General features: G+C 41.2%; 1 protein-coding gene across 2 annotated transcripts in view; it reads left to right on the forward strand.

Annotated features, from left to right (window-relative positions):
- The window catches only part of UBAC2 (UBA domain containing 2), a 170,476-nt gene that overhangs the window by 17,662 nt on the left and 135,631 nt on the right, over positions 1-17,183 (forward strand). The window contains exons 2-4 of one of the 2 annotated variants that reach the window (XM_019971668.2): positions 12,125-12,252; positions 14,554-14,673; positions 15,207-15,316. In XM_019971668.2, the coding sequence (XP_019827227.2) occupies positions 12,125-12,252; positions 14,554-14,673; positions 15,207-15,316 (358 nt within the window). The remainder of the gene's footprint in view (positions 1-12,124; positions 12,253-14,553; positions 14,674-15,206; positions 15,317-17,183) is intronic. The other variant, XM_070800431.1, reaches the window with a different exon arrangement.

The following is a 17,183-nucleotide window of genomic DNA, read 5'->3' on the forward strand; positions in this document are numbered from 1 at the left end:
ATCGGAGTCTGTCATCTTGAACTGGAATTTTGTCTGGAGCTGTCTTTTTGGTTTCATTGCTTTTATCCAATTCTTGAATCTACTTAGAATTCATTTTAGTGTTTTTAGAGTTTAAGTGGATGTTTTGTGTTCCTACTGACCTGCCAGTCTCGGCACCAGTGGTTTAAGATGTTTAGTAGCGTCTCTGTACACAAATGGATTAGGTGCTAAAAGGCTGTGTGTACAAGTCCAGACTTAAAAGACTTTCTGCTTGGTTCTCTATTTTTTTTAATTAATTTATTTTATTTGGAGGCTAATTACTTTACAATATTGTAGTGGTTTTTGCCATACATTGACTTGAATCATAGACTTTCCCACCAGACAGGAGTGGAAGAGATTTCTTGGATCATCAAACTTGAAAATCAGACTTAGGTTTCTCTGCCTTGCAGATATGTGTTTGGTTTGTGTCTCCCGCGCCCCACCCCACTCCGATAGAACAGTTTTATGGACGTCTTTGTGGGGACAGTCACCAGAAGGCACTCGCTGTCCTCCACTTGATCACTGAGGGTATGTTTTCATCAGGTTTCCTTCCAGGAGACTCATAGTCCTGAACAGTAAAGCAAGGTGGATGCTGAAGGCATCCCTCCCAGAGGCACAGGTTTCTGCCTTTTCATGGACTTCCACACGTTAGCTTAACCCCTTTTCGATGAAAAAGCTTAAGTGACTTCATAAAGCACCAAGTCACCCCATTCTTGGGGGACCCCTGAGAAGTTTACCAAATAGTTAAGTATTCAGAAATAGAAAAACCAAACTGGTAGGATATGGCGGCCTCTCCTCCCAGGGGTGCGAACCACACCGGGGCTTTTGGCGAGTGTGCTGTGACATGGTGACTTGTGGGAACAGGCAGGGTTGCTGCCTTTTCGTTCCCCTCATCCCCACCCCCTGCAGCACTCGTCAGCTACGATGCTCTGTAACAGCCCACATGGCTATGCTTTGCAAGACCTGTGGTTAGTGTCTTCAGTACCTAAAAGATGCATATTTTTATTCAGGTAGGATTCACATAACAAAACTCACCATTTTAACCATTTGAAGGTGTACCGCTGTTTGCTTCTGGCCCATTTACACTGTTGTGCAGTGGTCAGTCTCTAATTTCGGACCATTTCTATCGCACCCTAAAGAAGCACAGCTCCCACTAAGCAGCCCCTTGCATTCCACGCGCCCCCCCCCCCCCCCCCATAATCCACTTTGATCTGCTTTCTGTCTGCATTTTTGAATTCTGGGCACTTCATGTGTATGGAATCATCGTGTGTTGCTTTTTGTTTCTGGCTGCTTTCACTCAGCGTAATTTTTCAAGATTCTTCTATATTGTAGCCTCTGTCAGTAGCGTGTGTCCTTTTATGACTGAGTGATGGCCTGTTTCATGGGTGTACTTCATTCTGTTTATTCATCTGTTGATAAACGTTTGGGTTCTTTCTACTCTTTTGGCTCTTAGGGTATGCTGTAATGAATATTCAGGTTTTTGTTTGAATATCTGTTCTCAGTCCTCTTGAGTATATAACTAGGAGATGAATTGTTGGGTCATATGGCTACCCACTCTAGTATTCTTGCTTGGAGAACCCCATGGACAGAGAAGCAAGGTGACCTACAGTCCATGAGGTCACAGAGTTGGGCATGACTGAGTGACTAACACCAGGACACCATGGTAATTCTATGTTTAACTTTCTGAGGAACCAAAAAGGTACAGGTGAAGTATTCAAAATAGTAATAGTGAAAATCCTTTTGGACCATGGACTAGGATACAAAGATATCAGATTTTCTTGTTATATATTAGAAAACCTTTGCTTTGGGGTCAGGCAGAACAAGTTCAGATCTAAGCCCTTCTACTAACTAGCTGTGACCTTGGGGAAGTTATTTAACCTTTTTTATCCTATTTTTTACCTAAGACATTCAGATAAGTAACTATTGCCTCAGGTACTGTAAGCATTCACTGAGTGCTTTTTTTAGCACAGTGCTTGGCATAAAGCACTCCACATGTACTGTAATAATTATTTTAGGGCAGTACACAGTCACCGTAGCCTGATGCTACTCATTGCCAAGGAGAGATGGCTGTGTGCCTCAGTCATGCCAAAGAGTTGAGGGACCCAAAAGGAGACACCCTAAACTTTGGTGTTTTATGTTGTCTTTCCCATAGATGCTTTGCATTTTTATTTTTAAATTAATGTATTGACTGTCATTCTCAAAGTTTGTAACATCCCTGTTTTCAAAAGTGGAAGGACCCACTGCAAAGAAGTGACTTGTTTTTAACTTTCCATTTGATCCCTGCTTGGGTTCTCCATGGATGAACCACTTCCTGGTTCCACTCACAGAGGGGCCAGCAGATTGCTAGCGATTTGCCTTGTCTTGCTGCGTAAGGATTTAATGACACTTGTTACTGAATTAATAACTAGCTAAACCAAAATTATTTTTTCTAATTCTTAAAATATTTTCATAAAAAATTAAAACCTCCCATGAACAGATCACTCAGAGATTACCACTGTTAATACTTTGACAGGTGCTTAAAAAAAAACCCATGTATGAACTGTTTTTTAAAAAGTGTTATATAATAATGCTACTAGAAATATTTTGCACTTACTACTTAGGAACATGTCTCCAAAGCATGAAATATTTTTCTATAACCTAGTTCTTAAAATTGAATATCATTCCATTTTATGGATAGGACAGTTTATTTTCCTATTGGATAGTCATGTTCCTAGTTTTTTCACGGTTACAAACAATGCTGTGATGAGTGTGTTTATAGCAAAAATCTTTTTGTATATCCATGATAATTACTTTGGGCTAAGTTCCTAGATGTAGATTTTTTATTTTTTAATCAGAGATCTTATATATATTTTTAAAACCTTTGATCCGTTTAGCATTTAATAAAGTCAGGAAGTAAGAGTTACAACTGGACATGGAACAACAGACTGGTTCCAGATAGGGAAAGGAGTACGTCAAGGCTGTATATTGTCACCCTGCTTATTTAATTTCTATGCAGAGTACATTATGATAAACGCTGGGCTGGAGGAAGCACAAGCTGGAGTCAAGATTGCCGGGAGAAATGTCAATAACCTCAGATATGCAGATGACACCACCCTTATGGCAGAAAGCAAAGAAGAACTAAAGAGCCTCCTGATGAAAGTGAAAGAGGAGAGTGAAAAAGCTGGCTTGAAACTCAACATTCAGAAAACTGAGATCATGGCATCTGGTCCCATCACTTCATGGCAAATAGATGGGGAAACAATGGAAACAGTGACAGACTTTATTTTTGGGGGGCTCCAAAATCAGTGCAGATGGTGACTACAGCCATGAAATTAAAAGACGTTTGCTCCTTGAAATAAAAGTTATGACCAACCTAGACAGCATATTCAAAAGCAGAGACATTACCTTGCCAACAAAGGTCCGTCTAGTCAAGGGTATGGTTTTTCCAGTTGTCATGTGCAGATATGAGAGTTGGGCTATAAAGAAAGCTGAGTGCCAAAGAATTGATGCTTTTGAACTGTGGTGTTGGAGAAGACTCTTGAGGGTCTCTTGGACTGCAAGGAGATGCAACCAATCCATCCTAAAGTAAATCAGTCCTGAATATTCATTGGAAAGACTGATGCTGAAGCTGAAACTCCAATGCTTTGGCCACCTGATGTGAAGAACTGACTCATTGGAAAAGACCCTCATGCTGGGAAAGATTTAGGGCAGGAGGAGAAGGTGACGACAGAGGATGAGATGGTTAGATAGCATCACCAACTCGATGGGCATGAGTTCAAGTAAACTCAGGAGTTGGTGATGGACAGGGAGGCCTTGCGTGCTGCAGTCCAGGAGGTTGCAGAGTCAGACACGACTGAGCGACTGAACTGACTGACTGACTGAACTGAAATACAGAGTCATGCGGGAAAGCCACTCTGAGGTGCTGTTTGAGATGAGGACTGGAGTGATGAGAACAGGCTGGACATGGGGAGAACGTTTTGAGTAGAGGCAGTAATGGGTGTAAAGGCCCTGAGGTATAGGACCTTCAGGAACAAGGTCATTCACATAAGGTGCTGTGGATGGGACTGTGTACTGCTGAATAATCCATAAATGCTGGATAGTATTGGTAGTAAGATCAGAGCACAGGAATAGCCTGTCATTAACTGCCCAACAGTGAGTGTCCAGTTTTGCCTCGTGAGTGGACAAAAATTGGCATCATAGAATACGCAGATAATTGTACAGTGAATTGTACACGCGAATAGAGTTGCACAGCACATTTTTCTTTATTGTTGTGAATTACATTGGTTTGCTTTGCATTCCTGGTTTAACTTCACTTGGTTGTGACTATTATCTTTTTTGTGTATAGCTGGATTCAATTTGCTAGTATTTTGTTGAGAATTTTGCATCTGTGCTTCTAAGAGATAATTGGTCTGTTATTTTCTTTGAGTGTCTTGGTCTTTTTTTGGTATGAGTATAGCATTGGCTTCATGAAGTGAATTCAGAAGGGTTCTCTCCTTTTCTGCATGGTGGATGAGTTTGTGTAGGGTTAGTTTTCTTTTTCCTTTAAGTGATTGGTACCATTCATCAGTGAAACTGTCAGGCCTGGTGTTTTCTCTGTTGGAAGACATTTAGCTGTGAATTGTTTCTTCATTTCTATAGGTCTGTTCAAGTTATTCATTTCTTTTTGAGTGAGCTTTGATAGATTGTATCTCTCAAGGAATTTGCCTGTTTTATCTTAAGTTGTCAAATTTGTGGGCAAAATGTTGTTTCTGATATTCCCATATTATTCTTTACAAATTGTTTATGATAAAAGTACATACATAAGATTTAACCATTCTAACCATTTTTAAGTGTATGCTCCAGTGCATTAAGTGCATTTTGCAATGCTGCTGCTGCTGCTAAGTTGCTTCAATCATGTCCGACGCTGTGCAACCCCATAGACGGCAGCCCACCAGGCTCCCCCGTCCCTGGGATTCTCTAGGCAAGAACACTGGAATGGGTTGCCATTTCCTTCTCCAGTGCATGAAAGTGAAAAGGGAAAGTGAAGTTGCTCAGTCGTGTCCTACTCTTAGCAACTCCATGGACTGCAGCCTACCAGGCTCCTCCGCCCATGGGATTTTCCAGGCAAGAGTACTGGAGTGGGGCGCCATCGCCTTCTCCGTTTGCAATGCTATAAACCGCTTATTAGGCTCTTAATGTCTGTGGCATCTGTAGTGATGCCCCCCTCCTTTATTTCTCTTTTTTTTTCCCCCCCAATCAATCCTGCTAGAGGTGTATCCATTTTATTGATCTTGTCAAAGAGCTTTTAGTTTCATTGATTTTTTTTTCTGTATTATATTTTGGTTTTCTATTTCATTGATTTCTGCTTATAATTCTTTTCATATGCCTGGTGAGGGTTTAGTTTGCTTGTCTTTTTCTAGGTTTATTAAAGCTTGTAGGCTTTGTCATTATTTGAGACCTTTTCTTTTCCTGTATAACCATTTAATGTTGTAAATTTCCTTACTTTGCCACCCACAGATTTTGCTTGGTTTTTTTATTCTATTAACATATATTCTGTTTTACCTTGTGACTCCCTCTTTGACCCAGATATTATTTAGAAGTATGTTGTTTAATTTTCAAGTCCAGTTGACCCTTGAACAACATGAGGGTTTGGAACACTGACCCCCGTGAAGTTGAAAATCCAAGTTTAAGTCTATAGTCAGCCCTTCATATCCATGGTTCTGCATCTGTGGATTCAACCAACAATGGATCATGTAGTGCCATATTATGTATTTGTTGGGGGGGGGGAATCACATAGGTGAACCCTTGAAGTTCAGATCTGTGTTGTTCAAGGGTCAACTGTATTTGGGAGATTTTCCATCCATCTTTCTGTTGTTGATTTCTAGTTTTAATTTTGTGGTAGTCAGGGAATATACTTTGTATGATTTTAATTTCTTTAAATTTATTGAAGTGTGTTTTATGGCCCAGAATATGGTTGGTCTGTCTTGTGGAATGTTCCATATGCATTTGAAAAAAAAATGTGTAATTTTCTATTGTTGGGTGGGTGTTCTATAAATGTCAGTCAGGTCACATTGATTGATACTGTTTTTCAAGTCTTCTATATTCTTACTGATTGATATAATAGCGTATTGCCGTGTGGGTGTCTTAAACAACTGAAGTTTATTTGCTCTCAGGACAGGAGGCTGGAAGTCCAAGATGAAAGGGTTGGTGAGGCCTTTCTCCTTGACTTGTGATGGCTGTCTTCTCCCTGTGTGTTCACATGGTCTTTCCTCTGTATGTGTGCAGCCGTGGTGCTTCCTTCTCTTAGAAGGACAGATTGGATTAGGACCCCACCTTAATGACCTCATTTAACCTTAAATTACCTCTTTAAAGACCCTTTCTCTTCAGTTCAGTTCAGTGCAGTCACTCAGTCGTGTCCGACTCTTTGCGACCCCGTGAATTGGAGCACGCCAGGCCTCCCTGTCCATCACCAGCTCCCGGAGTTCACTCAGACTTAGGTTCATTGAGTCGGTGATGCCATCCAGCCATCTCATCTTCTGTCGTCCCCTTTTCCTCCTGCCCCCAATCCCTCCCAGCATCAGAGTCTTTTCCAGTGAGTCAACTCTTCGCATGAGGTGACCAAAGTATTGGAGTTTCAGCTTTAGCATCAGTCCTTCCAAAGAACACCCAGGGCTGATCTCCTTTAGAATGGACTGGTTGGATCTCCTTGCAGTCCAAGGGACTCTCAAGAGTCTTCTCCAACACCACAGTTCAAAAGCATCAATTTTTCAGCACTCAGCTTTCTTCACAGTCCAACTCTCACATCCATACATGACCACTGGGAAAACCGTAGCCTTGACTAGACGGACCTTTGTTGGCAAAGTAATGTCTGTGCTTTTGAATATGCTATCTAGGTTGGTCATAACTTTCCTTCCAAGGAGTAAGCGTCTTTTAATTTCATTTAACCTTAAATTACCTCTTTAAAGACCCTTTCTCTTAATGCAGTGGAATTGGTGGTGAGAGCTTCAACACATGAATCTGGAGGAGGGCAGTGGACATTTCAGTCCATGACACTGATTTTCTGTCTACTTGTGTCACTGATTGCTGAGACAGGAGTGCTGAAGATTCCTACTATAATTGTGGATTTATCTGTTTCTATAAGTTTTTGGTTCATGTATTTTGAAGTGTTTTCTCAGCTCTCAAATTCTGTGATTCACTGTGTACCCCTCTCCATGTTTTATTATGAAAAATTTCAAACATGCTGAAGAGTTGAAGAATGGTTGTAATAAAAACTATACCTACCACATAGATTCTCCAGGTAACATTTTGCACATTTGTTCTATTAAATACCTGTTTTCTGTTTCATCAGTTTGTCTTATTTTTTTGATGATTTCAAAATAAGTTGTAGTCACTTATTTCTAAACACTTACGTGTACATGTTGTTAACTAGAATTTAATCATTGTTTCAAGTTCTTTTTTTTTTCCTTAAAGTAAACTTCATATGGTGAAATGTACAGGTCTTGAGTAAATCTTGCTGTATACAGTAATACTGTATACTTTCCCTGTGATGTAGGACTTCTTGGACAATTGTATATTATCTTGTAGCTTTCCTCATTGGTTTTTTTGGGACCTCATTTTTGCTCACCTTAAGAGGAGAACTTAACGGTTCTCTGATTTAAGTACTCAGATCTGTATTTTTAGTGGTTTAGTCCTAGACAGAATGAAAATGGTTGAAAAAATAGGATCAGTTATTAAGTCAGTAAATAACTTATTTATTTTCAGTCTTTATTTTTAATTGTGGTAAAACATACATAACATAAAATTTGCCATCTTAACCATTTTTTGGTGTATGGTTCTGTGGCATTACGTACATTCACATTGTGCATTTATCTCTAGAACTCTTTTCATCTTTGCAAAACTGAAACTCTATACCCATTAAACAGCTCCCTATTCTTCCCTCCCCCCAGCCCCTCGAAACCACCATTCTGCTTCCTGTCTCTGAATTTGACTACTTAGATAGCTCATATAAATGGAATCATACTTATCATTTTGTGTGTGCTTATCATTTTGTGTGTGCTTATCATTTTGTATGTGACTTATTTCTTTCAGCATAATGTCCAAAAAGTTTATCCATGTTGTAGCATGTGAGGATTTCCTTCCTTTTAAAGACTGAATATAATTGATTCTATTCGATTATATGGATATACTGCATTTTATTTATCTACTTACCCATCATGGATGTTAGGTTGCTTTCACTGGCATTAAGTGAGCGTCTCTTAGACATTAGTCACCCTTCAACACACGAACATGTGTTGACTGCCTTTATGGACCTGATCCTGCTATAGGCAGGGATACTGAGGGATACTGCAGCAGTGAACATATAGACAGAACTTCTGCCTTCAGGAAGCTTATATTCGAGGTGGGAGGGGGGATTCAGGGTAGGGAACACATGTACACCCATGGCTGATATAGTCAGTGTATGGCAAAAACCACTACAATGTTGTAATTAGCCCCCAATTAAAATAAATAATTTTAAAAAAAGAGAAGCTTATATTCTAGTGGGGACTGAGGATGGGAGATGGGCAGTACCCAAAGAAATGTATTTCTTGATTCCAAATTGTAATTTTTCTCACATTTTAGTGTTTCTAGCCTTGGGTTGTATTTTACAATTGGTGCCATCTTAGAATTACATTTGACAGTGTTTCTTTTTTAGTAACACCTAAAATAATGGTGTATCTTACAGTCAGTTTGAATCATAGACTTGATGAATCACTATTTAATAAGTCACTTGTTGATAAGTGCTATGAAAAAATAAACTAGAACAAAGGAGAGACAGAATCACATGGGGTGGCCGCAGATAAATTTGAGCAGAGTGCGTGTTCAGTACAGATATTTTTTTCATAGCAGGACTTCCTACCTGAAGGACGTAGTGTGTTGGTTAACACTCTGTTCTCACTGTGGACTGGTAACAACTTGTGGACTGGTGACTTTGAGTGGCACTGGTGAGAGGCTAGAGCCTTGGTAGGTGGGGGTGGAAGTGGGCTTAGAGAGCACTCTGCAAGATGGCTGTAGATCTTGTAGGCAAGGTAAGGGTGAAGGTGACAGAATTTCCCAGCCTAGGAACTGGCAACGTTTCTCCTACCGCTCACAACAAAAACTTTGGCCGCATCTTTGATTTCTCCATTTGCCCATGCTTTACACCCCATTAACCAGCAAATCCTGCTTGCTGTACCTTCAAAACGTACTCCAGTTCTGACCACTCTCACCTTCAAAACATACTTCAGTTCTGACCACTCTCATCTTCAAAACAAACGCCAGTACTGACCACTTTCACCACCCCAATCCAAATCACCCTGGTCCAGGCTGTGATCATCTCCTGTCTGGATTATCATGGTGGCCTCCTTCCTGGTCTCGCTTCTTGTCCGTTTGCCTTCCTATGGGGTATAGCAGCCAAAGCGACCTTGTGAAAACACGTCTGATCGTGTTATCATCTCCTTTGCCTCCCCCAGAGCATCCTGCCACTCTCTGAGGAAAGGGTAGAGTCCTTGTGGCCTCTAAGGGCTCTCCACTGTTTGCTCCTCAACTTCTCTGACCTTATATCCTGCCTGTCTGCTCTGCGCGCATTCTCCCCTTGGCCATCCTGGCAGCCTTACTTCATCGTGTGGAGCGTGTTTCTGTCTCACAGCCCTTGGACTTGCTCTTCCGTCTGCCAGAAACACTGCTCCCCAGGCACCTGCCGGGCCCACATCCCCAGGCGTCTGCTCATACCTCACCTTAGAAGGGCCTTCTAAGCTCCCTGTTCCCTCCCCACCAGCACTGTTTCCCCCTACACCAGGGCAGGCTAGTTAGTTAGGCTGCAGCAGCCAACTGCTTTAAAACGTCAGAGGTCTGCAGCGACAAGCTTTGTTTCTCACTGATGGCCTCCCTCTCTGTGAGTCACCCAGGAGGACCTGTCCCACTCTGTCTTCCATGCTGGGATCTGACTCATAGCCGAGCCTCCATCTTGAGCACTGGCACAGGTTAAGGACAGTCACTGGCTGTCCGGTGTTTGCCTGGGAGTGACGTCATGTTGAGTTGGCCACATCATGTTGAGTTGGCCAAAGCAGGTCACATCGCCATGTCCCACTTCAGTCAGGGGCAGGTGTGGGTGGGCAGCAGTCCTGTCTCTTACCTGGAAAGAGAGCAGGAAGTCCACGGTAGGTCACACAGCCTCGCTCTTTACCCTGCTTAATTTTCCTGTAGTATTTATTTCTATCTGTCATGACACGTATTTAGCTCACTTTGTGTATTTTCTTTTCTCCGCTGTCTAGACTGTAAGCACCACAGGGGAGGAGCTTTGTCCATCATCTGCTACTGTATCTCAGGGCCTCGGGGTGATGCGTGGTCCCCAGCAGCAGGAGCTTGTTCATTGTAGAAATATGAGTGAGGACACCAGAGCACACTGTCCATTTATTCATATGGTGACATGTAAGCCACCGGGAATGTGGAGCAGGAAGGTTACTGGAGAAAAGCAGTAGCGTTGCTGCTCAGTGAGGTGTCTGTTTGAGATCTGAGACGATGAACCTACAGTGGTTCCTACAGGCTGCAAGGAAGAGGCAGGAATAAACGAGGGGGCCCATTTCACAAGCATAGATGAAGTCCAGGGTCAAGAAGGAAACCTTCAAGGTGCACCTTCATTGCCCATGCGCGATCCTCAGTTCTGTCTGAATGGTAAGGGAGGAGCTTGCCGCAGTCATCACCTGGGATGGTGATTGCGGTGGTTGGGGCAGTTTTCCCTGCCTTCATTCTTTAATAGGATTTCTGAGGGAGCTTCTCTTCTCTTCATTTCACAGGTGAGGAGAACTGCGGGTGAAATAGCGCTCGATAGAACTGCTCAGGCTCACAGCTGTAGTGCTTCCCTGTACATTTGAGTTCCTGGGCAGGGGGTGGGGCTCCATTTTCTAGAGGGTGGGGAGCTCTGTTAGCTTTTCGATTCCCTGGAGCCTTGATTGCATCTTAGTGGTGGAGGCAGTATGCAGCGACTTTACCCGTGGTTTGAGTTTAGCTGTTGGTAAGACCTTACCAGAGAGGAAATAGTTGAGCTATTTTTACATACGTAAACAAGTGCGGTAACCACACCACCAGCTGTGACCAGTGGATTCTTTCCCAGGGAATTTATTATGAATACCGTTGAAGTGCGCTTCGCATGATCTGAGAGTGTCCCTTTTGGTGACGCTTTCCTGTGGTCCTGAGTGTTGATGATCTGTATATTTCATTCCCTCAAGGAGCTGTGCTAGGCTTTATAGCCATCATTCAGAAGCATATAGAAGAGAATCATATTGAAGATTCTTCCTTGGGAATCTTTAATGTAGTCAGGAAGGCAAAGTTCCAGACCCTGACTGGTAAAGTAGTATCTGGAGACAGGGGTGCGGGGTTGGGGAAAAGCCCCCCCCTAAAATGGGAGAGACTGACTGGAAGGAAGTGGAAACCGAGCTGTCATTTGAAGGCTGTGTGAGATTCAGACAAGGCTCTGGGGGTGCCCGTTGTGGAAAATCTCAGCAGGCCACTGCAGTCAGCTGTGTTAGCACTTTTAACCTTTTCTTAAATTTCCCTGGTGGCTCAGGTGGTAAAGAATCTGCCTACAATGCAGGAGACCTGGGTTCGATTCCTAGGTCAGGAAGATCCCCTGGAGAAGGGAATGGCAACCCACTCCAGTATTGTTGCCTGGAGAATCCCATGGATAGAGGAGCCGTGTGGGCTGCAGTCCATGGGATTGCAGAATCGGACACAACTGAGCAGCTTAAATTTCTTAAAATAAGTGTTTATGTACGTGAATCCCAGTCATGCTCAAGAGCTGACTGGTCAGTTTGATGGAAAGCCTGCTTGTCTGTTTCTTTACACTTCAGTGGCTGCTTTTCTGAAAGGTAGTCTATGAAAGTAAACTTGGTTTGGTTTCATATAAAAACCAGATGACAACAAAGCCCCCGTCAGCAGTTTCCCAGCGCCCTTTGATCACTTACCTCTGCAGGGCGATGTTTTGAAAATGTATGTAAACAAGAATTAAATTCCAGAGCATGTGAACTTTGTCTTTATCCTAATTGAAAAGAAGTGAACTCTCTTGCTCTTCACCCGTATGGTCTGTAGAGTCTTAGGGACAGGCGTTCTGAAAGCCATGTCGTTTTCCCCCCAGACAAGGCACCTGTGTCCAAGTGTCTCCTACTGGTCCCCAGCGCCCTGTCCCTCCTGCTGGCCCTCGTCCTGCCGCACTGTCAGAGGTTCTTCGTGTACGACCTCCAGGCTGTCAAGGACGACTTCCAGGTGAGCGCCACTCCACTGGCCCTGGGAGAGGAGAAAGCAAGTCTCTCGTCTCCGATTTGCCCTCCTTTCTGCCAGTCTCAGTGTCTCATAGCCTCTCAGTTTGTAAGAAATATTTATTATTACTATCCCGTTAACAAGTCTTTTTTCCAGTTGTATTTATTGATAATTTTCAGCAAAGCAGATTATATAATGAAGCAGTTGCAGTATTTCCAGTTTCCTTTTGCACATTTCAACTTCACCTTTTACTATGGAAATGCGATTTTTAATTTCAAGAGATTTAAACTGTTAAATCTGTTTTGTTGGTATGATTAGTTTGCATACTTAATATTTGCAGAAACTTGCTTCAGTTTGAGCATCTGTTAGATGTGCTAAGCTCTCTCAGCTCTAGCAGATTGTGAGTATGTGAATTTCTTTTATGGTGGTGGTTAAATCAATAAGAAGTTTCTCTTGGATTTTTGCCCCACTCTCCCCAAATCTCTACGTATTCATCACCCAGGAAGCTCTCAGAGGCCTGTCCTTCTAAGGGTTTTATGTAGATTTATTACTCAGGCGTGCAGGTGTGCTAAGTTGCTTCAGTCATGTCTGACTCCTTGCGATCCCGTGGACTGTAGCCTGCCGGGCTCCTCTGTCCATGGGGATTCTCCAGGCAAGAATACTGGAGTGGGTTGCCATGCCCTCCTCCAGGGCATTACACAGGCAGGATTGATTACATCACAGGACATCTGTTAGTTGACCCACCTTCCAGCTCCTCTACTCCCTGAGGTCAGGACGTGGGACTGAAGGTTCCAACCTTCTAATTACAGGGTTGGTTTCCTGGAAGCCAGTCCCCATTCTTAGGTGCTTCCAAAAGTCACCTCATTAATCTGACAAAAGACACTGTGATGGCTTTCTTCACTTTGGCAATTCCAAGGGCTTTAAGAGTTCTGTGCTAGAAACAGGCAAAAACCAAACATATATTTTTAAATGTGTGTGTGTGTGTGTGAGCGCGTGCGTGTGCTCAGTCATATCCAATGCTTTGCAACCCCATGGCCTGTATTATAGTCCCCCAGTCTGCTGCAGAGCCGGTTGCCGTTTCCTTCTCCAGGGGATCTTCCTGACCCAGGGATCAAACTTTGGTCTCTTGCATCTCCTGCACTGGCATGTGGATTCTTTACCAGCTGAGCCACCAGGGAGGCCCCATTTCTAATTTATAAATCACAGTATCACAGAATGTTAGTGCAAATTATGGTTATAATCGCCACCTTTTCTTTGTTAAATTCTTGATTAGTCATTTTAAGCATGATAGTCCATTCTTTTCTTAAAAACATTTTAATTTTTCATTTATTTGTCTTTTAGGGGCATTTCTCTAGCTGCAGCGAGTGGGGGCTGCTCTCCAGCTGCAGTTCTTGGGCTGTGCGTTGCAGTGGCTCCTCTTGTTGGGGAGCAGGGGCTCTGGGGCATGGGGGCTTTAGTTGTCGACCTGCAGTCTCAGTAGTTTTGGTGCACTGGCTTAGTTGCTTCAAGGCATGTGGGGGTCTTCCTGGATTAGAAATTGAACCCACCTCTCCTGCATTGGCAGGTGTGTTAATCCATTCTTGAGCATGACGCTTTTTCTTCATAAGGATGTCATTAATGCCATTGCTCAGGTGGGCTTCACCAGGTTCCTATGACTGAGTTATTTATCTATACTACTGCTTTCTGTGGGAATATCGTAGAGCTTCCGTTACGATTTCAGTTGCTGTAATAGAATGGTTCTTAACCCTGTCCATGCAGTAGAATCACCTACATAACCGTTTTTCTTTCTTGATGCCCAGACCTTGCCCTAGACCAGCTGAGTCAGAGAGCCTAAGAGTTGGTGTACTTTTTAGAAAGATCCCCAGGGGATTCTAGCATCTGGCCAGCCCTGAGAAACACTGCTCGTAAGGGAGTGTCAGGGCCCTGAGGCCCCGAGTTGGCGCCTTTCTGATCATGGGGTGGTGTTACTTTGGTTCATCTGGCTGGGTTGACACCAGTCCCATTTTCCTGGACCACTTTGTGGGCATCTGCGCTCTAGGGCTGGGGCCTGCCTGGGTAGAGGACAACCATCCTCTGTCCAGGAGTGAGAATAGCCCCACTCTCCTGCCAGAACCTCCTAGGATGCCCTCAGTATGCGTCTCTTAAGAGCTGCTACAGAGATGGAGAGTTTCAGTTCTGCCTTGGGAGATCTGAGCTTAGAGTGTTAAAAATAAGCAGTCTGAAGTAAACATGATAAATTTGCTAACGAAGAGACCCCCAACAGAGCTTACTCATATTTGTTATTCTTTTTTAATTCCCCATCTATAGATCTGGAGGTTGATTTCTGGAAGAATAATTTGCCTTGATCTGAAAGATACTTTCTGCAGTAGTCTGCTTATTTATAATTTTAGGATATTTGAAAGAAGATATGGAAGCAGAAAATTTGCAGTAAGTTTTTATGTATTTTCCCTTTGTTACTTTGGTTATGGGGAAAAGATATTTGTTTTCTTATTTTTAAGTAGTTTTATTCATTTGGTGTTATTTTTAACAGTTGTCTTTTTATTACATAATCCTCTGTCTGACTTGGAGCATGGACATTAACCAAAGAAAAATTTGAAATTGAAGCCTTTAGCATAATAAAATAATAATAATGGTGAAAATAGATAATAATATCAGTGCAAGTGGGCAATAACCACTTTAATTAGGACTTTTAATATAGTTCTAATCACTCAATTTGCTTAATAGTTTGTGCATTACTTGTAAAAATGAATCATGCTATAAATATCTTTTCTTCAACATACTTAGAAATTATGGAAGTTAATAACATTTGATCAATACGGTTTTAATCCCTCATTTTGAAAAGTCTTTTGGAACAAAAAAGAAACTTTAAAAAAATATGTGTAAACCTGAGTTGGTTTTAATTGATTAAGGTTATTTTTAGAAGTTTCTTCCCTCTAATGTTCTTCCTGTTTTGTTTTTAGTCCTTTTTGCTGGGCTCCTGGGTTTTGTCAGTGGTGGGTGACTTCATCCTTGTTGAAGCTGTGCGGTATTCCTTTGGTGTCACTATGGCCAGGAATTTGCCTTCTGGATTGTAAGTAGCTCCTAAAGATTAGCTTAATTCATAACTATGTAAATCTGATTTAAAGCATTATTGTACATGAAAGTCAGTAAAAGAATATTTTAAGCTTTTAGATGTAGTAAAAATTGATTTTATATGTAAAAAATCCAGTGTATACCTACATTTTCATTATGTTCTTGAAGCAGATAAAATAGATCTGAAAAATAGATTTTATTCTCAGTCTTTTTTTTCAGCTTTCAAGTCTCATATTTTAGAGAATTTTAAATGAATTTTCTGTTCTGGTCCTGAAGATACAATTGTGTTTTCATAGTTAAATTTCATCTTTGTTAACTTCAACTACTTAAACACAAAAATACAACATTTAATTAGATTCAGTTAGGAAACAAAATTAATTTGTCTGAAATTAGGCTTCTGAAGAATGATGCTTTTGTAAAATGGTATTGTTGATAAATTTCCGCCAAATATAAAAGAAAATAAATAGGTTATGACTTTGTGCCCAATCTGCAGCGGGCAGCCTAACTTGTAGAGTGTTTGTGCTTTCATATTGTGTTGGTCTTCTTTAAAAACAAAATGAAAAAACATGTATTAGTTTGTGAAATAACTAGCAGCAAGGAGCAGAGTTGTTAACACATACAAATGATACTGAAACATCTCTGAATGAAGTTTCTGAGGCTGTATTTAAGAAATGAGATACTGTGAAATAAAGACACCATATATTAAAAATTCATGTGTACTAATTTAAGCCTTATTTTAATTTTCAGTATGTGTTTTTGAGAACTCTTAGGCTATGCAAGTATCTTGATCCAGCTTCACTTTGGATCTGTATTTTTAAAATACGGCTAGTGATCTAACAGCTCTCACACTTATGTCGTTAATACTTAACAGTTGTAGTGGACTTACTGAATTATTGGCATGAGTGTCGATTTTTAGTTGTCTTATGAATGTTTAATTCTGAATAATCTTTTAGTGGAGACATAAAGTTCTGTGTCGTAATTATGCAGTTTTTGAGCTTTATGGGTTGTGATTGCAGTTAGATTAAGAAGTTCAACTATTCTGCTATTGTGGAAGATTGTGTAGTCATTAGGAATGATGCTGTATTGATTCAGAAAATAAGCAGCATTACTGAATCATTAGTTTTTCCCACACATTTCTCATCGAGACCAATTCTTTTGGTTCTTTCTAAGACCTGTTGAGTTGTGGAAAGGTTATGCATGTCATGTATGTTTGTGTTAGAATAAACTGAGGGGGTGGGTAGTAACATGGCTTTTGATTATTATTTACGTTGTCTTCTTGTGAGGACTTTCTTTTCTGTTGTACGGAGAGTGGAGTGACAGTTATTTCTTTGTAATGAATGATATTTTTTTATGGAATCCTAACTGGTACATATAAGGAATATTGATTCAGTTTTGAAATAGGTGGTAATGTGTGTGTGTGTGTTTAACCAATTCTCAAGGCAAGAAGGCATTTGCCTATTTATATCTTAACTATAGCAAGAATTGCAAATTTGAGTAAATTCAAAAGTTATAGGATCCCCTTTGGAAGACTGGATGTTAATTCAGACATTACCTAAATGAAACAATATTTCCCTTTCTGTTATTATATGGCTTATTTGAATCTTGAAGCATTCTCAAACATAGACTTCTTGGAATATAAATCTTTACTTCAGTAAGTAAACTTTGCATTTTATAAATGTATCTTTTACTTGATGGTAGCAAAGCTTCAAAAACTCAGGAAACTTTTTGGTCAGTGTGGTGTATGTGCATTATGTGCCGTATTTTCCATATAATGTTTTTTTCTTTCTCATCAGTGCCAAATTTATCTGCACTCCCAACAGTTCTTCACTTCTTATTTAATTGTGTCTCTCTCTTTTTAAAGCTCA

This window comes from Bos indicus, chromosome 12 (assembly GCF_029378745.1).
Source record: "Bos indicus isolate NIAB-ARS_2022 breed Sahiwal x Tharparkar chromosome 12, NIAB-ARS_B.indTharparkar_mat_pri_1.0, whole genome shotgun sequence".
NCBI classification, from domain to species: domain Eukaryota; kingdom Metazoa; phylum Chordata; class Mammalia; order Artiodactyla; family Bovidae; genus Bos; species Bos indicus.